The sequence below is a fragment of the Colossoma macropomum genome, unplaced genomic scaffold (assembly GCF_904425465.1).
Source record: "Colossoma macropomum unplaced genomic scaffold, Colossoma_macropomum, whole genome shotgun sequence".
Taxonomy (NCBI): Eukaryota; Metazoa; Chordata; class Actinopteri; order Characiformes; family Serrasalmidae; genus Colossoma; species Colossoma macropomum.
In genome coordinates, this window is record NW_023494784.1 from 262,992 (window position 1) to 288,954 (window position 25,963).

The 25,963-nt window shown below is 40.0% G+C and overlaps 1 protein-coding gene and 1 long non-coding RNA gene across 2 annotated transcripts in view; one reads left to right on the forward strand and one right to left on the reverse strand.

Moving 5' to 3' along the window:
• LOC118811018 overlaps nucleotides 1-25,137 on the forward strand; it is a 60,196-nt gene extending 35,059 nt beyond the window's left edge. Inside the window, exons 21-22 of the mRNA XM_036575213.1 lie at nucleotides 24,536-24,627; nucleotides 24,919-25,137. Coding sequence (XP_036431106.1) covers nucleotides 24,536-24,627; nucleotides 24,919-25,006 — 180 coding nt within the window. The 3' untranslated portion in view covers nucleotides 25,007-25,137. The remainder of the gene's footprint in view (nucleotides 1-24,535; nucleotides 24,628-24,918) is intronic.
• LOC118811025 lies at nucleotides 4,282-6,029 on the reverse strand. The gene is made up of 4 exons (XR_005007457.1): nucleotides 5,967-6,029; nucleotides 5,298-5,335; nucleotides 4,676-4,851; nucleotides 4,282-4,362 (listed from the first exon to the last, which is right to left on the reverse strand). It is a non-coding gene; the product is annotated as an uncharacterized LOC118811025 (long non-coding RNA).
• Nucleotides 25,138-25,963: the final 826 nt, after the last annotated feature.

Here is a 25,963-nt window from a genome sequence, read left to right on the forward strand (position 1 = left end):
GAAATAGTTTTTTTTTTTTTTTTCTCCCCAATTTAGTCATCTCCAATTCCACCCGCTAGTTAGGACTCCCCCAATCACACGATGCTATCAACGCTAGGAGGGCGAAGGCTAACACAGGCTTCCTCCGAGACCTGTGAAACTAGCTACCGCTTCTTTTCGAACTGCCGCTCACGCAACGTCATTGGACAGCCGAACGCGCTCGGAGGAAAGCGCCAACCACCAGATCTGTTACGTCAGCTAACAGACGCCTGCACTGACTAGCATCGCGCTGAGTGATGGGGGAGGGGGGCAGCCATCCCACCCACCCAGAGAGAGCGAGGCCAATTGTGCTCTCTTGGACTCCCGGCTAGGGATGGCTGTAGCATCAGTTTAATATGTTAGTTATGGGTTATGTGTTCTCCAGAATTTGTAGCACTTGGTTTATTTTGCTTTGGACACTAATTAGAGAGGGAGGGGCTAGGAACAGCGCTAGGGGTGTACATTTGTGTGTGAGCAGAGAGAGCAAGTGTGAGAGATGCGTGAGCTATGTAGAGAATGAGCTGTTAGACTTTGCTTATGCACAGTCGTTTACGCACAATGTAGTTGTGTGTTGACCGACAACAAATAAGCACCATGACTTGTATGAAAGCAGTGTCTCTTTTAAGCAGTGAGTGCTACAACTGGTGTTCAGAAGTAAAATTTTCTGCCAATGGGAGATTCATTCAGATGGTTTGGCTGCTCAGTAACATAACTGAGAGAGGATAGAGCACTCTGTTTGTGTGACAAAGAAGTGTGACGGCAAGTATTTATCTTAATGATCGTCACAGCGTGTTGTACTGCCTGTTAGTGCTGTGATAGAGCAGTGGTGATAAAAGAAGAGCTGGGCTTGGTGGAGTCTGCATGCTCAAACACTAGCTGCCATGGCACAGCGTTCCTGGCTCCTGTGATGTCAGTTGGAAATCTGGGTGCAAATGTAAATAAAAATTGTGGTGCCAGAAGCTGTGTCTATTGGCAAGTATTAAAACTCCAAAATACTCCAGTTAATGTGGACTGGGAGCCTTTATATGCACGATTTGAACTGAGCCAAGTCATATGAGTGGTCTGATGAACAGAAAACCCTGCAGCTGATGCTTTACTTGACTGATAATTCATTATTTTTATTGCTGGACTCCAGTGAGCCTGATTTACAGTGCATTGGGTAGTGCACTTGACGCATTTTGGGTAGTGTTTGAACTGTGTAACTGCTGAAGACAGGCAGAGTAACGATTAATGAAGAATTGTTATGATTAACGTAGAGATTTTTCATCCAAGATGGCGCTGCTGATGGCGACACAGGTTGGGAGCTTGTTTGTACTGTTATATGTGAACCAGTCTCACTCGCATACAGTGCAGAAGATCTGCTGAACATCAGGCAGTCCATGCCACAAGGCATTGCTCCTAACTTTTCACTTTCTCAATGTTTTTTGGACATTTAGTAAGCGGATTAAACTGGGTAAACTCCGACACAGCAGACTTCGCACACCGCTCTCCAGCATTCACTTGGTGAATCTTCGCTCCTTAGGGAATAAACTGGATGCGCTTTCCCTTCTAAACAGAACTAATAAGGACTTTTCTCTCTCTGCTGTGCTGTGCTTCACCGAGTCTTGGCTCTCTTAGTTGACCCCGGACAGCGCGCTCCAGCTCCACGGCTTTAACCTCTACAGAGCGGACCGCTCCGCGGAGCTCTCGGGCAAGAAGAAAGGCGGTGGAATCTGCTTTTACATCAAACAAGGCTGGTGTTCAGATGTCACAGTATTAACGAAAACATGCAGCCCTAACCTGGAAACACTTTTTATAAACTGCAAATCATTTTATTGTCCGAGGGAGTTCACGTCTATTATACTCGCAGGAATCTATATTCCACCCCAGGTGTGCATGAGGTGCTGCATGGATCAGATCACCTGCGAGAAGCTCAACCACACAGACTCACACCACCTGAATGTGGGAGCAGTTTCATTGTGTCAAGGCTCTCCGACAGGTAGAGTTCTGTATCACAAGGTGATTTTGACAGACAGTTCGCTGATCGGATGGGGCGTTGTGTGATGCAACAATGAAGGAGGCATGGTCTCCTGCTCAGCGTTCGCTCCACATCAATTATTTGGAGCTGCTGGCAGTTTTTTTTGCCCATACAGCACATTTTAGTCAGGACAGACAACAGCACTGTTGTGTCATATATAAACAGGCAGGGGGCAGTTTTTCACTTACTCTCATACCCAGCCATCACCATGTCTTGAGATGTCTTAAGACATGTCTAAAGACACATTATGAAGACGTCTTAGGACATCTTGAGGCATGTCTTAAGACATGAAGACATGTCTTTAAGATGTGTCTATAGACACGGATCTTAAGATGTCTTGGCAATAATAACATCTCAAGACGTCTCAAGATGTAGGATGTATAATACGTATTTTTAAATTTTACCTACATTTCTTTAAATAAATCTTTCACTTTTAAATAAGGGAATTTTAAAATGTAACATTATTTATAGCTAAAATTATAGTAATTTTTTTTTTTCCATTTTTTTGTTCTATGTAAGATGCATAATGGTATCATTTATTTTAATATATTGCATATCATTTTATAAACATACAAACATTACATACATTAGTACATACTACATTTATACATTATACAAATTTAACAACAAAAGTAATAATAATAATAGGCACATGGTTCCCAGTCTGTAGCTTTCTCTACAATAAGCCATTTTATATGAAACCACTAAATGATTTTGTTTACATCGCAATGACAGAATTATGCCAAGTTCAGAAAAATGTGGAATTCTCCTTTAAATGTTTCAGTTGCATTAGAAAAGTTTATGGAATCAGTGATATGATGGAAGTTTATTTGTGAGTTCATACCATGTCTTCAACATGGTGGTAGTATGAGGGAAGACTCTTATGCAACTATTTTGTAATACAGTGTTGCAGCAAAATTTAAAAATTTAATTCAGTGCTTTTAAATACCTTTTTATAGTAATTAACCCTTCATGTTTTAATGTGGTAAAATGTGTTAAATACATTTTTTTACAGACTATTTTACAATTGCTTCATTTTTTAATGAAGGTATCATTTTATCAACTTTTAAAATAATAATAATAAGGAGAACAAGAACAATAATAAGTATGCATAAATTACAGTAAAGTAATTTAAAGGGGTATGGAAAATCACTATTTTACAGTTTTGTATTTCCTTGTTAATCTGGTAAAAATTCAGAATACTTCTACATTCAAATTTACTCTGCAATCCAAAGCATAGCCCATGAAAAAGCACCCACATAGCTTTCAAAAAATATAGATTACAGGTATTGTTTATTGTTTTTACAACTGTGTATATGCACAGTACAATAGCGTCATCACACTTGATATGTTCTACAGACGGAGAAAAACATGTTAACTGACTTTGTGTAGAAATTTGAAATATACTGCAATAAATACACAGTTCTGACCAATGAATCTGATTTTAAGGTCTGCTGTTATTCCGTATATAAGTTATGCTGAGGTTATTAACAATATAGTACTATGAACAATTATAAATGATAGGAAACAATTTTAAGACAAATTAATATGGACTAAAAAGAAAAACTGACCAACAGAGTAATACAGAGGTCTGAACCCCAGCAGTACTCATAACATACCTGAGCCAGATAATGATCAGCTGTCAAACAATTAATACCAGACTCAGATGTGCTGGGAGCTGGAATAGAATCAAGCTGTGGACATTTTATGTGGACATACGTGGACACAGGAAACAGGACACAGATAACTCAGTGTGCATATGTCCATGCCGTAATGCCTGAACACTAACATTACTGATATCACACTGCTAATGCTGTTACCGATCTCTCCTTTTAGAGTTAAATCCGTGATGAGTGAGAGAACTGTCAGATTCACAGCCCAGCGCTTCTTCCTCTGTTTTTTCTCAGTGTTGGTCTTCTTTGTCAGAGATATGAGGAAAATGCATCTGTTGAAAAATCAATTTTAAGACAATAAATTTGAAATTACTTTTTGATCTGCACAGACAAGCAGGCTGAATTTAAAGGGGACCTGTTATGCTAATTTCCAATGTTCATAATTTTATTTTTGGGGTCGACTATAATACATTTACATGCTTCAGTGTTCCAGAAACACATTATTTTTCTCATACTGTAATTGTTTACTCACCCTCTGTCTGAAACGCTCTGTTAGAGATCCAGTGTCTTTAAGCCCCTCCTTCCTGATGAGCCCAGTATGCTCAGATTAGTCAGCTCGCTCACTTGGCTCTGACTGATCAAGCACCAGAGCGGTTCCGCCAATACACGGGCTCCGGTAGATGCGTTGCGTTGTGTGAGGGCGTGCCAAGCTCGCTGGTAGGTGGGCAATAAGGATTGTGTTATGGGATTACATCATCTTGTAACAAAGGAAAAGGGCTGGGGAACTCCAGCCCTCAGGCAGCTGAGAAAAGTGGTTTCTGTGGGAGAGAGTTTCTCCCTCTGGCAGATACTTTCAGCTTTGTATCTTACATACACAAAAAGCTACATAACACAGTAAATAAAAGGGAAAGCATTATATATTCCCTTTATAAGTAGAATATAATGCACAGTATACATAATTTTACTCATCTAAAATCAACTCAGGCATTCAGTACACAAAGAAATGTGACAAGGCTTTAAATAATACCTATGCATGAACTCCAGTGTGGCACCCAGCTCACACGCATAGCTGATGTTCAGACAATGATGTTCAGTGTAATGAAAGAAGCATCAGGATGAGGCCACTTGTGTAAGAGCACAGTTGAGTGTTGAAAATGATATGGACTGCCACCATACTGGATGAGGCCCAAAGAGAGGATGTTCCTTTGGAAGGATTGAAAACAACAAAGTTGATTAGATAATTCACAATTCTATTGTTTTCATCCTCTAACATGCCAGGGTCAACACGTAACAGAAATGATCATTTGCTATTGAGGCAGGTGTGAGCTTAGTACTGATATCTGTATCTGTTAAAAGCTGTGTTAAAGGAGAATTACATGATTTTTAAGCACAATTTCATCATTAAGATGCAAAAAAATAGTTTGATACAAAATGTTCCACTGTGGAAAAACTTACAGAGTCAGAGTTGTTCATAGTGGCAGTGACAAGAACCAGACGTTTGAAGAGTTCAATGCCTCTAATCTCTCTCACAGAGAACTATAAATAAATAAATACTTCATGAATTATATTTGTTTGGAATACCCACCAAATCTAAACATCTGTCTGACATTCTTATAGTTTCATTTAAAAAATTAAAACTTGAGTCTCACCAGTTGCTCAGCTTCAGATGATTTCTGATGAGAAACATCTAAAACAAAAACAGACGCATGAGGTAAATGCAGCAAAACAACAACAGTAAGGCAAAACAATGAAAAACACAAAACAAACTGGTCATTACATATTACTAATAAATGTAGCCGAGTAAAACATCTAAAGCACAGATAATACATTTTAAAAATACTCTAGAAAGTACAAATCCACCAAGACGTTACTGGAGTAAATGTAACTGAGCTCTCTGAACTACACAGACTGACGGACTATGTTCAGTTTCATTGTTGTATTGTTCAGTGTGCTGACCCTGCTGCGCTGTTGCTCAGTGTGCTGACCCTGCTGCACTGTGATCAGTGCGCTGACCCTGCTGCGCTGTTGCTCAGTGTGCTGACCCTGCTGCACTGTGATCAGTGCGCTGACCCTGCTGCACTGTGTTCAGTCTTAGGTTTATTTCTGAGGCAGTCTTTCATTTGCAGCGCGTGCTAAGCGAGATCTGACGCAGCCGCGAGGCGTAAACAGACACGCCGCTTAGCCGCTAGCTAGCTAACTACATAAGCTAACCTACCGCTGGTGTCTTCACTCGGCAGATCAACCCAGAAATACAGAAACAAAAGTTTACTCCAGCTGACTGTCAGTGAGGCTGCTTATCTCATTCGGTCACTACTCACCTTTTAAAAGCAGACTCTGACCGCTGCAGTCGGGACTCCAGTCGTAAAACCAGTCTCCACTCCTCTCGGTCCAGTCAGTAGTTATCGTTAATCAGCTACGCAGCTGAAAATCCTCGTTTCTGGGAGCTGAAAGCGTCACCCGGCAGGCGGCGCTGTCTTAGTAAGGAGTGTAAGAGAGTCTTATCAGGTTCAACACTCGCTAAACAAACTCGATAAACTGCCCGCGGTAGCGACCTGAGAGACCCGCTCACTGTAACGGCTGTAACGGCCGCGTTTGGCTTTAAACGGAGGAACGGCGGAGAGCGCTCGCGCTTCAAAACCGAACGTCCAAGCGGCGGAGTCCCGCGCTCTGATTGGTCTAAACTCCCGCCAGTCTTTTGTTTGTCCTCACATAGATCTTTTTTTCTGGTTCGCACGGCTCTGCTGTACTGAATGAACTGTGCTGTTTTGTTTTTGTTTGTTTGTTTTTTTTAATCTAGACACAGAATAGAAAACTGCAAACCCTTGAAATACATAATACAGCTGTGCAGCGTTATCATACAGCATCACTGGAGGCCATGTCTCAATATATTAAAGTCAAAGTATGAAGTTTGACATTTAAACAAAAATCTGTTTATTATGTAATTTTACGTGGTGAAACAATACAGGTCTTTATATATTACTACTCAAATACATTTGTTTATTATTGTTCGTGTTTTCCAAATACTGGAGATAATAATTTTGAAAGTTTAAAAGTCTAACTTTGGGCAGCCCTGATCTGCTTAAGAAAATAAACAGAAGTGTAGATGTTGAAGAGAGTGAACCAGGGGCTTTTTTTGCATTAAGTTTTGGTGGTATGAGATCTCTAAAGTACTCAGGTTAGCTGTTAAGTACATTTACTTCCTCTTAGCTCAAAGTTGTTTTATCTTGGTTCCTAGCTTGTTGTCTCTGGTTACAGTTGTACATTTGAAAATAGATCAATGTTGTTTTAATCATAGCATGTTTTCTGCAAATGAGCAAAAGGCTGTGACTGACTGTGATTATCCCCTTTGGTAAATGTTACAAATTAAAAGTTATTCTACCATGAACTTCAATGATATAAGGAAATGAGTTTAAACATTTTAAGGTAAGGTAAATGGTTTAAGAAATGATTTTTTTCTTTTGCTATTTTGCCACTGTAAACACATTTCTGCAATAATCAAAAAACAAAACATACAGAATCACAAAAGTACAGCAAGTAAAACCTTAGTGAATGTTCTTTTAGTAATATCACACAAAAACCATAAGATTACAGCAGGCTGTTTCTTGAGGACATACTTATATTCTCTCTTATGTAGTTATATTCTCATTATATTGTACATTAGGCAGTGCTGTGGTAATCCTCAGTAGTAATTTTCAGTTTGGCAGTATCACAGGAATACCACATTCATACCACAGGACCTTTTGTAATGGACCACTCTTTGGTCTCAACTGAACTGTCTTAAGACACAACATCTCTATGTCTTAAGACAAAGTGATGTCTTAAGTCATGCCTCGTCTTCAAGACACACTAAATAATTACTTCTTTGTCTTAAGACGTTAACTTTCATGTCTCAAGACAAAGACAGTGTCTTCACTCATATGTTTTAAGACGTTCTTGAGACGTCTTGGCATAAAAAAATGTCTCAAGGCATCTTATAAATACTGTCAAGACATCTTAAGACATCTTAAGACACAGTGACAGCTGAGTATGCTTCTGAAGCTGTGCCATGAATGCACTGGCACACCCATGGCCCCCCAGTAGAGCTGATTTTTCCAACTCCAGGGAGAGTGCGCCAAGGAAACCTGTCTCCAATACTGAAGTGAAGTTTGTTTCATATAAGATGGCTCTACTCTTCGCTTTAGCTTCTGCAAAGCATGTGGGGGATCTCCTTAATGTACTTAGTTTGTGCCAAGTGACACTAAGGTTACACTGCACCTTAACACAGTGTATATAGCAAAGCATACATTAATTATACTCAGGTTTTCCATATTTGTGATCAGCTATTTGTCTGTTGTGCCAGCCCAGTCCATCGTAGGTGTCTGAATAGCATCTCTCCCACTGGGCCATGGAAGATATTTCAGATATTTTATTAGCTTACAGCAGCAAGGGTCTGCAGCTACCTGAGGGAGTGTGGGCTCATTTCACAAGAGGAATAGTTACATCAGAGGTCATTTTTCAGGGTCTCCCTATAGTTTTAAGTTTATTTTTCATTTGTACAACTTGTCAGGACATTCATGCATTTAAAAGCTTGTGGTGAGACTCAAATAATCAGTCTACAGAAAGTAAACAAAGTTAAAATAAAAATACAAGAAAATCCTGAAACTGAAATATATTAAATAGACACAAAATATAGATAAAGGAGGGACCTATATAAGGAGAAAAAAAATCCTCTGTGCTATGTACAAATATATTTATATTAAACACGAGATAATCTATAAAGAACATATGCTTTTTAAAGTGACTTCAGTGACTCAGTGTTATTGTTATTTAAAGTGACAGTGTTAAAGTGTTGTTGTCCATAGCAGTAATGTGATATAACATTACTGACAGAGAGACTGAGTGAAATGGTAGTTGGTGAAGGACCCACAGCTTCACAGCTTGTTCAGAAGCCTGACAGCCTGTGGATAGAAACTGTTCATTAACCGGGTCGTCCTAGCCTGAATGCTGCGGAATCTCCTGCCTGATGGCAGGATGGTGAACAGGCTGTGTGCTGGGTGATGCTGTCTGACTGGATCTTTCTGGTCTTCCTGAGGCAGCGGGACTGATAGATGTCCTGTAAGGCTGGTAGGTTGTTGCCTATGATGGATTCTGCTGTCCTCACCACTCCTTTAAGGGCATTGCTGTCACAGGCAGTGCAGCTGCTGTACCAGACAGTGATGCAGCCTGTGAGGAAGCTCTCTATGGTGCATCTGTAGAAGTTGGTGAGGATCTGAGGAGGCAGACCAAACTTCCTGAGCCTACGCAGGAAGAAGAGACGCTGACGGGCAGATCTCACAATAGTGTTGGTGTGGAGGGACCAGGTGAGGTCATCAGTGAGGTGTACGCCGAGGAACTTCACACTGCTGACTCTCTCCACTTCAGCTCCATTGATGAACAGGGGAGAGTGACCACCCCTCTGCAGCTTCCTGTAGTCCCCGATCATCTCCTTAGTTTTGCTGATGTTGAGACAGAGATTGCTGTCATGACACCACTCTGACAGAGCGCTGACCTCGTCTCTGTAGGCTGTTTCATCTCCATCAGTGATGAGGCCGAGGATGGTGGTGTCATCAGCAAACTTGAAGATGATGTTAGATGTGTGTTTGGCTACACAGTCATGTGTATACAGGGAGTACAGGAGGGGGCTGAGCACACATCCCTGGGAGCCCCTGTGCTCAGAGTCAGTGTGGAAGAGAAGCTGTTCCCAACCTTCACCACCTGGGGTCTGCTTCATGGGGGTGAATATATGTCCCATACAGTATGTGTTGTATTGAGTGAATCAACTAATAGAGAACATAATCTGATGTATATAACCACTATTCCCTGAAGGAGGTAAAACACAGGCTGCCCTGCTCCACCATTGGCTTGGTGAAGAGCAGCACCTGAATGGAGGAGAGATGTTGATAACAACGTGTTATAAGTAGGGGGCACACCCACATGCCCCATGCATTTTTTGGATTAGATTCAACTTTGTCATTGTGCAGAGTACAAATACAGTCAATGCAGGACAGATTTAGCTCTGTGAAAGCCTTCAAAAATAAAAAACTTGTCAACGTTCCCCTCCATGGAAATCTTTGTTAATGATGAATGAAGAGAAACCTGAGCTACCTATATATGCATCATCTGCCTTGCAGGCATGATTAAAGGTCTTCAGCCAGAAATACAAGGGCATGTTATCCTACACAGTAAGTGTTGTACCTCATTTCTCTCCTTCAGAGATTAGTGGTTATATGCTGTAACAATCACCTTGACTTATTATAAGTTTAGGGGTTACATTTATAGTCCGAGGATACACAGCTTATGATTAAGAGCTAATGTAGTACAAACCAACAAAGTCAAGCACACAAAAAACCCCAAATAGACCCTGTTTAACCTGGCACCCAGAAATGCTTTATATATTTAAAGGTATCTGCCAAAACATACACAATTTATAATGCACAAACAGAACCCTCACACCATCAAATTTTAACAACATTCCATGCCCCTCTCCCAGTTTCTCCAAAGTCCAACAAGTCCAAAATGCAAAAAATCGAAAAATGCTTAATCAAAAATTCAAGTCCTTAGCAATGCATTGCAAAAAACGAACAAAAAACGTAAACCAGCTGGATCTCACCGGCAATGGCAGGCCTATCCCCAAGCTTCTTTCAGATCCCTGAGGATTAATCCACTTTTCTTAGAGTCCTTTTTAATCCTTTTTTGAACATGCTTGGTCCACTGGTCTGCCAGTCCATAAGTAGAGGAATAAGAGGAAATGTTGGTGGCTTCTGTTTGTTAATCCCTTCAGTACTCACAAAACACACCAAACTTTCCTCTTTCTTACACCTCCATCTTGTCTCTCTCCTTCCTCCTCTCTCTCTTTTTAACCAGGAAATGCTCCTCCTGTCTCCCAGGAGCTCCACCCCTAGCATTTCCAGGAAGGCTCTTAAAGGAACAGTGCTATGATGGTTCAGCAAACAATTTTATTCTGGTCCCCTTTTTACCTGACCTCGAATAGCAAAACTCACCAATTTGAAATGTTAGCACACAGGAAGTTTATCCTTGCAAGACATTTAAGTTTTAAACATTTTCTTTGAAGTAATGTGCTACATATATATTTCCTATAAAAGACCTTTCATGTGGCAGTGTCACAGACCCCCGCAAACTGGAGGCATTGAGGGTCTTAGCCCCCAAAATAAGGCTTTAGATTACCCACATTTACAGTATCTAACTTATCTGAGTTGTCTTGCCATTTAAGCCTATAATTAACAGGACCAAATATTTTCATCACTTTAGCCGGACCTGTCCATTTAGGTGCTAGCTTTGACGAAAATTTGTCAGAGGCTTTGGACTGAGGGTGTGCCCTCACCCAGACCAGATCTCCCACAAGAAATTGCACAGGTCTCCTATGGGCATTGTAGTATCTGGCTTGTCTGTGTTTGGCCACTCCTACTCTCCGCCTTACCTCCTGTGCCATCAGATGTTGTCGTTCCAGTACTGAATATTGTGGTTGCTGTGGATCCAGCACTGGAGCTTGATGAATAAGCCTCTCTAATGGGCCTTTTAGTTGTCTTCCAAGGGCCAGTTCTGCTGGAGTCCGCCCGGTGGTTTCGTGGCGGGAGCTGTTAATTGCAAATAGGAACTCCATCAACCACTTATCCCATTCCTCATGATGTTCTCCCACAAAAGAGGCTATCATGGTCTTTAGGGTTCGATTAATTCTTTCTGTGAGATTGGTCTGGGGATGATAGCTGGTGGTCATCTTCTGTATGACTCCCCATTTCTGGCAGAGGTCTGTGAGGAGCTGACTGGTGAATTGAGAGCCTCGGTCTGAAACCAGGTATTTGGGAACCCCCCATCTGGTGAAGATCTCGTCCCTTAGCAACTGACAAAGCCGATGGGTTTTACTGTCCCTCAAAGGGAATAGCTCCCCCCACTTGGTGTAGTAATCCACCACCACCAACAGGTAACTGTTGCCTCTCTTGCTCCTGGGAAAAGGACCCATAAAGTCTAATCCAAGCATATATGCCGCTTCCTCCACTTCTGTTGCCTGTAACCACCCTGCCGGTTTCTGATTGTCAGGTTTGTACTGTTGACAGATCGTACACTTTTGGACATGTTGCCACACCTCCTTCCGGACTGTAGGCCACCATGCAACTTCTAAAATCCGCAACAGTGTCTTGAGCCTGCCCAAGTGAGCCCCTAGAGGATTGTTGTGGAAGTAGTGGAGGAAAACATTGGTCAGCTCCCTGGGCACTACCAATTGATATTTCAGCCCCACCCCTTTAATTGGCACAGTCCTATAGAGGACATCCTGGAGTACCTCCCATCCAATACGCCCCATCTGTTTTCCCCTGGTCGTTTCCTTTGCTCGGATCTCTCTGACTTCCTGGTCTTGAGCTTGTGCCTGTGCAATTTCAGCCAGCGAGGAGGGCAGATCCGAGGTGCATATGTTTGGGTGAACGGGTACATATGAGGCCATCACTTGGGATTGCTCGTTCTCCACTGCCTGAGACAGTGCATCTGGTACAATGTTCATGCAACCTTTTCGGTAATAAACTTCAAAGTTAAACTGCTGCAACCTTAGGGTCCAGCGGGTCAGCCGGGAGCTAGTCTTGGGACAATTGAATGCCCAAGATAAAGCACTATGGTCAGTATAGACTTCAAACTTGGCCCCTTCCAGGTAATGGTACCATTTCTCCACGGCCCAGACGACTGCCAGGCACTCTTTTTCTGATGTGGAGTAATTGTGCTCTGCCCCTCGCAGTACTCTGGAGGCATATGCTATTACCTTCTCACCCTCGGAAGTTTGTTGGGTTAGAACCGCTCCTAACCCTACATCACTGGCGTCAGTATGGACCTGAAATGGCAAAGTTAGGTCTGGCTGAGCCAAGACAGTCGGAGATTTCAAGGCCTGCTTCAGATGGTCAAAACTCTTCTGGCATTCATCTGTCCACTCCCACTTGACCACTTTCCGCTTTAGGTTGTTTAAGGGAGCAGTGAGGTCGGCAAAGTGAGGTATGAATTTGTGATACCACCGCACAAGGCCCAGGAACCTTTGTAGAGACTTGATATCTTTTGGGATGGGATATTTAGACACTGCTATGGTCTTTTCTGGGTCAAGTTCCACCCCTTTTTCTGAGACAATGTGTCCCAGAAACCTGATCTGTTTCTTGAAGAAGCAGCATTTTCTCAGGTTCAAGGTTAGGTTCGCAGCATGCAGTCTGGAGAACACTGCATGGAGATCTTTTGAGTGCTGCTCATGACTGGAGGAGTAGACAATGATGTTGTCAATGTAGACAAAACAGATGCGTCCTCGTAATTCCCCCAAAACCGTTTCCATCAGACGTTGGAATGTCGCTGCTGCATTTTTTAACCCAAAAGGCATGGCCTTAAATTGGTAAAGTCCCATGGGTGTGATGACCGCGGTCTTGGCCTTACTCTCTGGATCCATAGCCACCTGCCAGTAACCAGACTGGAGATCCAAAGTACTGAAACACACTGCCCCATGTAGTGACTCCAGGATGTCATGAATTATTGGCATTGGGTAAGCATCCTGAGGAGTCTTAGCGTTCAACCTTCTGTAATCAATACAAAAGCGATAGGATCCATCAGGTTTTTTCACCAGCACCACCGGAGAGGCCCAGGCAGACTGAGATGGCTCTATGACTTCGTCTTCAAGCATCTGCTTTACCTGATCCTCAATAATGTTCTTCTTCAGTGGTGACACCCGATATGCCTTTGAACGAACTGGGATTTGATCACATGTGTGTATGTAATGCTGTATTATGGTGGTCCTCCCTATCTTTGGCGAACACACCGAAGGCCACGCCTGGAACAGTTCCTGCATCTCTGGAGGATGGGTTTGCAAGAGAGCCTCATGGGCCTCAGCTGTACCAGCTGCTTCTGAATACCAGGAAAGCAAAGGAGAAGTCATAGCTACATACAAATTCACATTCCTCCTAGGTTCTTCTGCTGGTGACCAGGTCAGGTTGCCTGGGGTGCGATTCAAAAATGGAAAAAAGGTCCATCTTCCATGAATTTGCACCCCATAAACATGTTCCCCTAGGTTGATTTGAACTCGTGTTTTCCTTAAAAAATCTAGCCCCAAAATAAGTGGAAAGGCTAGGTTATCATCTGCCATGATGTAGGTGTCCAAACTCCAAACACCTCCATGCCAGGTGTAAGCCAATTGCGCTTTTCCTTCCGCCCTGTGCGCTTTGCCATCGGCTAAAACAAAGTTCAAAGGATCTCCAGTACTCAGTTTTTCCCCAACTTTGACTATCTTCTGCCACAGACTCTTTTGCATCAAAGTAAAGGTGCAGCCTGTATCCAGTACCACTTCCCCTTGAAGTCCCCGTGTTTCAATTGGAACCACCAACAGGGCTGGAATCTCTGCTTTGGTTAAAACCACATGTTGATTCCCCCTGTTTTCTGGACCGTAGCCACTGGAGCTTTTGCTGGCTGGTGTCTTTTTGTCTTTTTCCTGGGAGGCTTGGCTGTTCACTCTGGCCCAGTAATCTTTCTTGGCTGCCCAGTCCCGCTCCACCATGGACCCAACTTTAACCAGTTGTTCCACAGAGTGAACTGTCCCCCTTAAACTGCTAACTAGAGCCGGATTGCAGTTGTTCATTATACGTCTGACCAGTTCACTTTCCTGCATTTCCGGTTTCCATTTCAGACACAATGCCCTATAATCATAAACAAAGTCTCTTACACATTGGTCAGGGGCCTGGACTCTTATGCGCAATTGTTCTTCCACCTCAGTCAGGTAGTCTGTGGGTAAAAATGCTGTCAAAAAGGCATTCTTAAATTCAGTCCAATTATGAACACTTGACTTTTCGGCCATCCACCAACTCCTAGCAGGGCCTCTCAACACGGTTGACAAAGTGGCTGTTAGTTCACCATCAGTCATTGGCCTCAGTGATAAAAAGTTCTTACAGTGCTCAATGAAATTGAGTACGTCAGTAGTGTCCCGAGATTCACCAAATGTTGGAAATTCTAAGCGAACAGGAGGCTTAGCATAGAGAGAAGGGGTGCCAGACACATTTCCTGCCGTTTGAGCCATGATGTCACTAACATTTGAGGGAGAATAAAAAAAGGAGGTTTGACTGGTAGGGGTGCTGGTGCGTTTTAATTTGCTAAGCTCTCTTTTCCATTGGGCATCCCTACGCAACATACATTCAACCACACCCTGCTCCAACTGTTTCAGGGATGTTTTTAGGAACAGCTCGACATCTGCAAACCTCTGATCTACATAGTCTCTAAGACTTTGCTCTCGCTTCACAGCACTCTCCAAAGAAGCTCTAAAGTCTCCCTCTAAGGAGTCTACCCGATCTTGTAAGCCCTTAATAGCGTCCTTGATATTTTGTACCCCACCACTATCCATGATACCTGCACCTGTGGTGTTTACGTCTTCATCAGTATCAGAGTCTTCCTGTTCCTTTAAATACATCTCACTTAAAAGAGAAGAGATTTCAGCCACAGGTTCCCTGAATGTCACAAAGGGCCTGGAGTTGAAGTTTGGTGTGTCAGCCTGGCTTTCCTCTGTCTAGCTTGTTGTTACCCAAATTAAACATACTATGTAGCCCTATGTCTCCTGCGCTGTATAGTCCCCGTACGGGCCACCATTCTGTAACAATCACCTTGACTTATTATAAGTTTAGGGGTTACATTTATAGTCCGAGGATACACAGCTTACGATTAAGAGCTAATGTAGTACAAACCAACAAAGTCAAGCACACAAAAAACCCAAAATAGACCCTGTTTAACCTGGCACCCAGAAATGCTTTATATATTTAAAGGTATCTGCCAAAACATACACAATTTATAATGCACAAACAGAACCCTCACACCATCAAATTTTAACAACATTCCATGCCCCTCTCCCAGTTTCTCCAAAGTCCAACAAGTCCAAAATGCAAAAAATCGAAAAATGCTTAATCAAAAATTCAAGTCCTTAGCAATGCATTGCAAAAAACGAACAAAAAACGTAAACCAGCTGGATCTTACCGGCAATGGCAGGCCTATCCCCAAGCTTCTTTCAGATCCCTGAGGATTAATCCACTTTTCTTAGAGTCCTTTTTAATCCTTTTTTGAACATGCTTGGTCCACTGGTCTGCCAGTCCATAAGTAGAGGAATAAGAGGAAATGTTGGTGGCTTCTGTTTGTTAATCCCTTCAGTACTCACAAAACACACCAAACTTTCCTCTTTCTTACACCTCCATCTTGTCTCTCTCCTTCCTCCTCTCTCTCTTTTTAACCAGGAAATGCTCCTCCTGTTCTCCCAGGAGCTCCACCCCTAGCATTTCCAGGAAGGCTCTTAAAGGAACAGTGCTATGATGGTTCAGCAAACAATTTTATTCTGGTCCCCTTTTTACCTGACCTCGAATAGCAAAACTCACCAATTTGAAATGTTAGCACACAGGAAGTTTATCCTTGCAAGACATTTAAGTTTTAAACATTTTCTTTGAAGTAATGTGCTACATATATATTTCCTATAAAAGACCTTTCATGTGGCAGTGTCACAATGCCTAATCTTACGTTCCTCAATTAAAGCAACACCACATGTGCTAAAGCTGTGTCTCTTTCAATAGTGATGAGTGATGAGTGCTACAGTACTCTATTTCTGTATAATGAATACTGAATCAGTAAATGCTGTATACTGGACATTGTGTCCTTGAATGGAAATGGCCAGGTTTTCCTGTTATTTTTTGGAGAAACATTTGGTAAAGTGCTGGTTTCTGGCTCATTTCCCATTTAAATATAACTTAAAATAAGCTTTACATAGGTTTTATAATCCATTAATAGAAGATTTAATCTTGTTCACTTCCTGCATTAAAATACCAAAACATTTAATAAGATGAAAGCTTGAATGTCTTTTTTTATCTTAGAGGCTTACCGTTACTACCTTACGTCAGGGATCATCAAACATTTTTATTAAAACTAAAACCACAAAAACATTCTGTATGTTTCCAACAACAGTACTTTTGACTGAGTGTTGCAAATTAAGGTCTCTATCCAGCCAAGCTTTCATTATAGACTTTATCATGAATGTTTTGATTAAGCACAAGAATTCAGCAATTCAAAACAATTTAATTGCAACTTAAACCTCACACTTTAAATCTTTTTTGTTTAAAAGTTACCATTTCTATAGAATGCAGAAAAATACTATGAATGCAGAAAAAGAATACCTGAGAAAAAGGAAAAAATCTGGCTCTTTGAATGTTTAAAAACTGAATCACTGAATTGGTACATACATTAAGATGTACAGACACTGTTTAAAAATAGCACTTAAAAAATCATAAAGGTTAATGGCACTTTCAGTTAAACTACCACTAACTAGTGACATAAAACACAAGAATCCAAATAACCTCTTTATCAAGACAGAGACTAAAGTTAGTCTCTCAGTTAAATATCAAACAATTCTCTAAACAACCTCTACTTAAACTATAATACTGCACTTCCTCTTTCATTACATGATCTAGAGTGTTAAAACATCCAGTGTCCAGTTATTTTACCATACATGAGTTTATATTTAGATACTTAGCTAGCTTGTAATACATGGCTGACATTAGCAGTCTAGTTTGCTCATTATCTGTCATTCCATTCAAATCACTTTGGCTAATATTATTTATGAGTACACTGGCTGATATCTTCAACAATAACTAATAATTAATTGAATAGTCTACATATCCAAACAAATATCACAAAGGTTTGAGAAAATCAGGAAGCAAACCACAATTTTTATTATCAGTTGTGAAGTTTTGGGCTGCTTTCACATTCCAATGCACTGCATGGTGACAGTCTTTACTATGGAGACTGGATGGGTGGTCCCTGCTAGAGGATGAGTTTCCATTGGCTGAATGGGCTGTAGGCTGGACTTGAGGTGCATTTAACAAATACTTTGATTCATGCACACATATTAGAGCAGAGCAAAACAATTTCCCTATCAAAATAGTTATAAAAACTTTTAAAACCTGATGTATCAAATTTGACTGATCCAACATTTACAGCTGGAATAGAGTTCTAGAAAGTTCTGGCCCATTTTCACTCGCTGCTCCAGTATATACTGTATACTGCATGTTCTTCAGAGTAGCCTGCGACAAACAATAGGCACGTAACAATGTGTCACATGACCAGCGGGTGGTTACGTCCATGTCAGTGACTACAATGCATTACGGGCTGCTGTATATTAAGAAGATAGCTCTTGTAGAATCCAGATATCTTTGACGTAATGTAGTCATGTTGTTCACATACTGTATACTTTTGGTTACAGTCAGTACATTAGCAGTATGTAGCAGAAGTGTAGACTCGAGTCACGAAATTGATGACGAGACTCGACAAAATCATGAAATGCTTGTGACTGGACTTTGATTTGAGCACCATTTGACTCAAACTTGAGCCCCATGACTTGGAAAGACTGGAGACCCAAAGTGGAAGAAACATGGAGGTGTCTGACTGTAGAGAGGACTGTTCACAACCTCTTACTTTTCAAGTGAGTGGATTTGTTTTCTGTTGTAAAATTCCTCCATCAGCAAGCAAAGCACCAATAAGCGATGCTCAGTGCTCTCTTAGAAGAGGAACTTACCAGGCGAACCGACCATTTTCCTCATGTTAAGAAAACAAAGGAAACATAGCTCTCTCCATTTGACCAATTTTAACAACTTCTGCAGTTAAAACTAGCACAACATTCACAATGCAGCTGAAATTGGCTCGTTATTCACCAGCTTCATATTTGGATTATTAAATGGTGCAGCAGTCAAGCGCTGGATTGTAACTACTGCAGCATTTAAAATGGAATGGAAAATTCTAAGAAGGCAACTGCTTTATCATTCACCATCAATTTGCTGTCTTTTCTGTAAACTTTGATCAGCTTGCTCATTTTGGTTTCTGTTATAACCTAAATTGAACTAAAACTGGCAGGTGTTTTTTAGTTTGCTCAGCTACTCTTTATTTGTATCCTGTGCTCTTAATGATCTGAAGAAAAAAAAATGTATTAATTTTTAGATATGTACACACACACACACACACATACATTAAACGTCATATATATTACAGTTGCCATCATTTAAGTGTTGAAATGGCCATAATCAGCTGAGGAATGAATACTGACTTATGTAGGACTTGTCTTTATTGACTCAGGACTCAACTGTCTTCATATGGCAATTGACTTGGGACTTTTGGTCAAGACTTGAGACTTACTTGCTACTTGCAACTTCGTGACTTGTTCTCACCTCTGGTTTGTAGTAGTAGAGTTCAAACAGATCTACCATCTTAGTTCCTGGTTTGAATTCTGAGCTAGATTCTGTCACAAAGCAGGAGATGTAATTCCTGTTTTTCAGTATTTTGTTCTGATCCAGTTCCTGTCTAAGAATGTGAATTGGCTCCAGTCTCTGTTGCTGCTCTTGTCTATGTAGCTGTTTTTACTTTTGTTTCTGTTTGTCTCTGTTCCAGTCCAGTTCTGCTCTCGCCCGGATGCTGTCTCAGATCACGCAGAACCGCCGCTAGTCTGGTAGTTTCCTGCTAAAGTTGCCCAGTTGTACAGGATCTCTTCTATGGACAATGTTTATGTACCTTTGGAGTTGTGTGTTAAGGGGAGGTTCTTTCTCAAAGTCTCCACTTTGGCTCTGCATTAACTCCCCCAAGGCCTCTTCTCTCATCATTGTAACGTGTGTTTTGTTTGTAATTCTCCTCACCAGCTTTGTGCTGTAATCATTGGTGTCACCTGTGCTTAGTTGTTTAAATAAACAGTGATTACATAATTAGAAAATCACTTTGAGCCTCGTTCCCTGCTCATTTAGTTCTTTGCTTCGTTAGTCTGTGTTTTATTGTGAAAATTCTGGCAGAACCGGTCTTAGCCTGCCTGCTTTTGGATTGTGTTTTGGTTAGACGCACATAACATCTGCCTGCTCTAAGACCGCTAACCCTAACCCTAGAACAATTTCTAATTAAAAAGACTTGTGCTGACAAAAAATGCTTTAAGCACCACTGCATTTGAATACTGATGAAAAGAGAGCCTTGAAGACACATAAATCCTGTTATACAGGTGTTCAGTGGAGCTTGGTGTGAAGTTTGGTGGTGTTCTCAGGGGTTTGGTGCGGTGTGGCGGGGTTCTCAGGGGTTCAGTGACGTTCTCAGAGATTTGGTGCGGTTTAGTGGTATTTTCAGGGGTTCTGCTGGTGACGGTAAAGTGAGACAGAGATTTCAGCCCTCAATAAATCGTCCACTGCCCAGTCCACTCCACTTGGCATCTCAGCGTTGTTAGAGCTACAGCATGTACAGCTGGAAGCGGACTGTAGAACTGCTATACTGAGAGATAATGAAGGTTCAAATTTGTTCATATGTGGTGAGAAAGGGTCTTGTCTTACACTGTACAACACAAGTATATGATTTCATCTTCAGGAGTTTTTGCCAAACAGAACAATGACTCATTCAGCACCTTTTCAGAAATTGTCTTTTAAAGAGGGAGATGTTCAGCACAGCAGCCACTGTTCTATGTGGATTTTCCTCCATCTTTTAAAATGCATAAATTAGTGTCAGTGTCTCAATGTCATGCTGTTGAGAGACTTATTTCAACAATGACAGCTGACACAGCAGCTAGACAGAGACAGTACTGTAGATACTACTGTAGGTGAATTAATGTCATGTATGTTGATTATGTTGTGGTCAAGCTTTTTAGCAACACTTCCATGTTCTTAATTGTAATATATAGACCTCTCCAACAAAATAATCATTTTTAAAAAAGAAACTCCATAAGCTATGATAAAATTCTAATCTCTGGAGACCAACTTAGACATTGATGATCCATCAGATAGTAATGCATCAGCATTCATTAGACTTCTAGGGGCAGCTCTACCCACAAGCTTGGTCACATCCTGGATTTGGTCATCACTAAAGGTTTAAACACAAAACGTGTCCCAAATCTCTGATGTTTTCATATCAGAACATTACTGTATTTTCTTTAAAATCAATTTAAAAATAAGGAAGCAACTGTCTGAAAGTTACTTTAAAAAGTGATAGTGACTCAAACAGTTGAGATGTTGAGATGTTACACTTACAATAGTTCAGTGAATACAGATCTGACTCCATACTATAATTATCTGGTTCAAATACTAGATTAAAAGAAACTCTTGACATTATCACTCCAGTCAAATGGAAGACAAACAATGGTACTCATATAAATCTGTGGATGAACGCAGAAATATGCCAACTGAGCGTTTATGGAGAAAAACTAAACTGCAGCTTCATTATGATTTTCTCAAAGAGCAGATCTTGTTAGAAATTCGGCATTAAAAGTCAGGAGACTGGAGCTTCAGCATTGACTGGATTTTACAGAGAATCATGTGTGTGTGCTGCATGGTCGATCAACAGTCTATCAGTAGTCTGTCACTTGTCTGACAAGAAATATTTTGTGAGGACCTACAATACAACACAAACAACGGACTGAGATGACAAGGTGAGAGTGTGACGGTTATCACTTCTTTGTAAAGAGCGGGTGACAATTATCACTTCTCTGCAACAAAAGACCATTTGCTAAAACTCTACAATAAAAATAGTTATGGCCATAAGAAATCATACAAGACAAAATAGCATATGTTGAGAGAATAACATTAGAAAGTAAAATAACACGTTGAGCAGATTTTCTCTCAATTTCCACCTACAATAATGCTATGAAAATATCCAGTCATAACTCTCTAGTGTAATTGATAGACACAAAGATAATACCAAAATCCTTTTTTCCACCATAGACCAACTAATTAACCCCAGCTTTTCTGCTAGTGCATCTCTCTGTGATTTATCTTCTAAAATTTGCAAAGAGTTCACAATTCATTTTCAAAACAAAATAGACCTGATATGACAGGGTGTAGCTCAGCAGACTCAAACAACCTCCTATAATGTTCCTGATAAGCCACCTTCATCAGTAATGACATATTTCTCTTTCCCAAATTATCAGGAGCTCACAACTGATATAAACAAACTAAGTTCATCTACATGATCTTGACGCTGTTCCTACTTCATCCCTAAAACGTTTTTTGATTGTGTTAAAAGTGATATGTAACTGTTGTAGACTGATCTCTGTCAGCAGGTGTTTTTCCAGATGCTTTTAAAACTGCTGGTGAAGCCTCTGCTAAAAAAGAGTAGCATGGATCCTTCCACACTAAATAATTTTAGACCAATTTCAAACCTACCTTTTCTACGTAAAGTCTAAGAAAAAGTTGTTTTCAAACAACTAAATGCATTTCTAATATCAAACAATTTATATGAGAAGTTTCAGTCAGGTTTTCGTTCTAACCAAAGTACAGAGACAGCATTGATTCGCGTTATGAATGACCTCAGGCTCAGTGCTGATGTACAAAGTCCTTCTGGTTTTATTAAATCTTAGTGCAGCTTTTGATACCGTTGACCACAAGATTTTAATCCAGCATCTTGAATGCTGGGTCGGCCTCTTGGGCACAGTTTTATTACCATTTTATACCATTTTACCATTTTAAAACCATTTAAAATGGTTTAAATCATATTTAAGTAATAGACAGTTCATGGTTTCACTTGGAAATCATTCATCAAAATGATTTGCCGTTTCTTGTGGAGTCCCCTAAGGTTCAGTTTTAGGGCCTTTGCTTTTCTCTTTGTATATGCTACCTCTAGGTGATGTCATTAGGAAGCATAATTTTCATATTTATGCTGATGACACACAATTATACATTTCCATTCCTTCTGATAATAAAGACTCTGTAGATAGACTAACCAGCTGTGTCAGATATTTCTCAGTGGATGTCGCAAAATTTTCTACAATTAAATCACTAAAAACCAAAATACTGATTGTTGGTACTAAAACAAAGAGAAAAATGATTTCTGAGAAACATTTCTTTAGCTTCATCTACCAAACCTGCAGTAGAAACCTGGGTGTGATCTTAGACTCTGAGCTCTGTTTTATCTGCATGTAATCACAGTCACTAAAGTAGCTTTTTATCATTTGAGAAAATCACTAAAGTTTGGCCTTTTCTCTCTCAGAGCTATGCAGATAAACTTGTTGCTGCATTTGTTACAGCAGAGTTGATCACTGTAATGGTTCTGCAAACACTTTCAGTAAAACACAGAAAACGTGGAGAGACTCTTTCAGTTATTCTGCTTCTAAACTGTGGAGCTCAGTTCAGCTTTTATTAGACAGTCGAGCTCAGAGCTCACTTTTAATAAACACCTGAAAACGGAGCTCTTAACTCAGCGCTGGACGTCTTTTTGAACACAATCTGTCGTTTATTTTGTCTACAACTGTAAAACATGACCAGGATATCATGGTTAGCAGGATAAGCTGCAGTCTGAGTAAAATGAATGTTACATTTGGGCACATTGTGGGCGCATGAAGGCAATCATCTCTCTTAAAATCTCATTCAGTTTTTTAATATGACTCCAGTCATACTAAAATCTCACTTGTCACCGTATGATCTCACTCTAGTCACCCGAAAATCTTTCTCCAGTATGAGGTTAGGGTTATTAATAGATAATTTGCAGAATATAGGTTAAATGTAAGACTGGCATCAACAGTGGGATATCCAAATAAAGCCTTGCCCTCTGGTCTAGTAGGCTGGGAGTTTTAGACTGAGGGCTGTCGATTAGAATATCAGGTCACAGTTCTCAAACTATTCTGTCCTTATTTTAGAAGTATTTCATCACATTTCTATCATTTGTTTTTATATAAACACATTACAGGAGGTTTCATGTGACTGTATATTTTAAAATTGAATAAGCATATATAATATTTTTGGTATTTTATCCTTGGGGACTTTTTGTATTTAGGAGATGATCTGTGTTTATCCAGGGTCTTTGACTTACCTTATTAGGTGGTCTTATTAGGTAATTTCCTGTTTTAGAGTGTCCTACAATCATTCCCCATATCAGACATTACTTCTTATATTGATAAGCAAGTAATCTGGTTAAATAGACAGATTGGTAGATAGTTAGATAGATAAACAGACAGTCTATCGTAAGAACACACTGTATGGCTAAATGAAAAAGGTGACACTTGACAAGGGTGGAGACCATCTTCTTTCAGTGTGGGATGACACCTGTTATCAATGGAAATTCCAAATTATACCCAATGTATAATCATAGAGTATGGAGGGAATATACACTGAACTTTTGGATTTCAGGAGTCTGGTCATGAGTTTGAGGGTTAAGGAACTGGGTCAAATCACCCCCCCACCCCCCCTTAGCTGTTAGCCTTGTGTTCAAAATAGAAATAAAAATTGGGGCACTCTTTCCTGTTACCCAGTTTTGTTGTTACATTACTAACAGGACTACTGTTACTGAAGGAGCTCAAATAATTATATGAGGCAGTTCACTCCAGAATTATCACTTAGCAGACTTAAAATCTAAAGACATTGCAGATTTGTACTGGATTAAAATCACAGATCTCTTCGTAGTCACTCAAATGACAGCACAGATTACACAAATCCAAATTCTATATAGATCAGTGCTTAATTCAGTGACTGTAATTTGCTCTAAAAGGCTCAGTATTTAATGCTGTAAACAACTGCTTGTTATGGGTGACTAGCTTGTTTTTAGCTTAATAAGCAGTAATATGTTTTCTGTTACACCGATAAAAGCTGGTGCAGACAATCAGCTGTGATATAACTGACAATAACTCTGATCCATCTCAGTGTACAGTGACAGTGTACATCTATTAGCAGATCATCTAAGACTGAGAATCACTGTTTTATTAGTGTATTGTTATATTTTTAAATGTTCCATTCAGGAGAATGTTAAACTTCAGTGTTTGTGATGTAAAGGCTGAAAACTGCTGGAAAGTTTTACTGCAGAGGTTAATTTAACTGTCGATGGAGCTACAGATCTGCCTCGTTTTTAACTTTTATCTGTCATTTTATTTCTTGTACAGACAGATCATCCTGAGAACACCACGGAGACTGACACAAGTATAGTGGAAGCGCGAGGAGCTCGTAGAAACATGCCCTGTTTATGCATCATTCTGTGAGTTGTTGTTTTTTTGACTCACAGTAATGAAATAATTAAAATATAATTAATCATTTATTCACTTGAATTGATACCGTGTTTGGTTTGTCATGAACGTGAAAGTATTAAAGTATATTTGAAATGTCATATATAAATATTGTAAACAAAAATCAGTCACATTTTGATAAACGATTCTGATTCTGATTATTTTTTCTGTTGTTTGTGTTGCATTAAAATTTGACAGTTTAAATTTGGGGTTTTGGAAAATGTTTTTTCTCTGTGATTATTTCTCTGCCCTTATTATCACAGTGGGCCGATTTTCCTTGGGATGTTCTTTATTGTCTGTGGACTGTTTGGCCTTGAATGGCATCAGTACTCAACCAGTAAATGGCGATAAAGGACATTTTCTGCATGGAGACAGAGATTCTTCTCTCTGAACCACCACTGTTACATATCTGTACCACCACTGTTCCATATCTGTACCACTTCTTGATGCAACCCTAAAACCTACTGAATTTTTCCATTTTCATTTGTAGTTAATCAAATTCACTTTTGGTGGCAGGTGTGTGCTGCTTGTGTTTGGACATTATTTTGAATGTGATTTGTTTACTCTGAATGTAGCTACAACCCCCAATACAAAGGTTGTGCACACTTATGCAACCAGGAAATTGTATCTTTTTTTCCTTAACTTTATCCATGTGTTTTTCTCTTGAATTCTGTAAGATGTAAAGGTTGCATTAAAGAAGGACAATTATCTAACATGATTTGTCTGAATTTCTGGTTTTATATCTTAAAAACTCACAGTTTCATTAAAACTGTGTCAATTTTTTTTATATTCATTGTGTTTGGAGCTCATGAACAGCAGAGTAGCAGAGAAACATGAACCGATGTGCTGACCATCACTATGATCCGTGATCCCAGTTTAATCACTATGATCTGTGATCCCAGGAATACTGCTGTCCAACACCCACTCACTTATTAACGTCCACAACCGTGTACAGTTAATACTCACCAAAAAGAACTTTATTGATTTTGACTGTTTCAGTGAAATTTGGCTCTGCAACTCTCTAAGGCTGCAGTGGATTAAGGCAAGGCAAGTTTATTTATAGAGTAGCTTTCATATGCTGCTGTCTTTCACAGTGCTTTACAAATGAGAAAATACAAAATAATTTTAAAAAGTAAATGAAAATAGACATTAAAAACGTTCAAAACATGATTAAAACAATAGTTTTAAAGGGGAAAATCATTCAAATGAAAAATCAAATTAAAATTTTAAATTAAAGTTAAATTAGGATAATAAAAAAGTGCTGTTACAGAAGAAAGGGGTCTTCTGGGTCTAGAAATGCTAATAGTG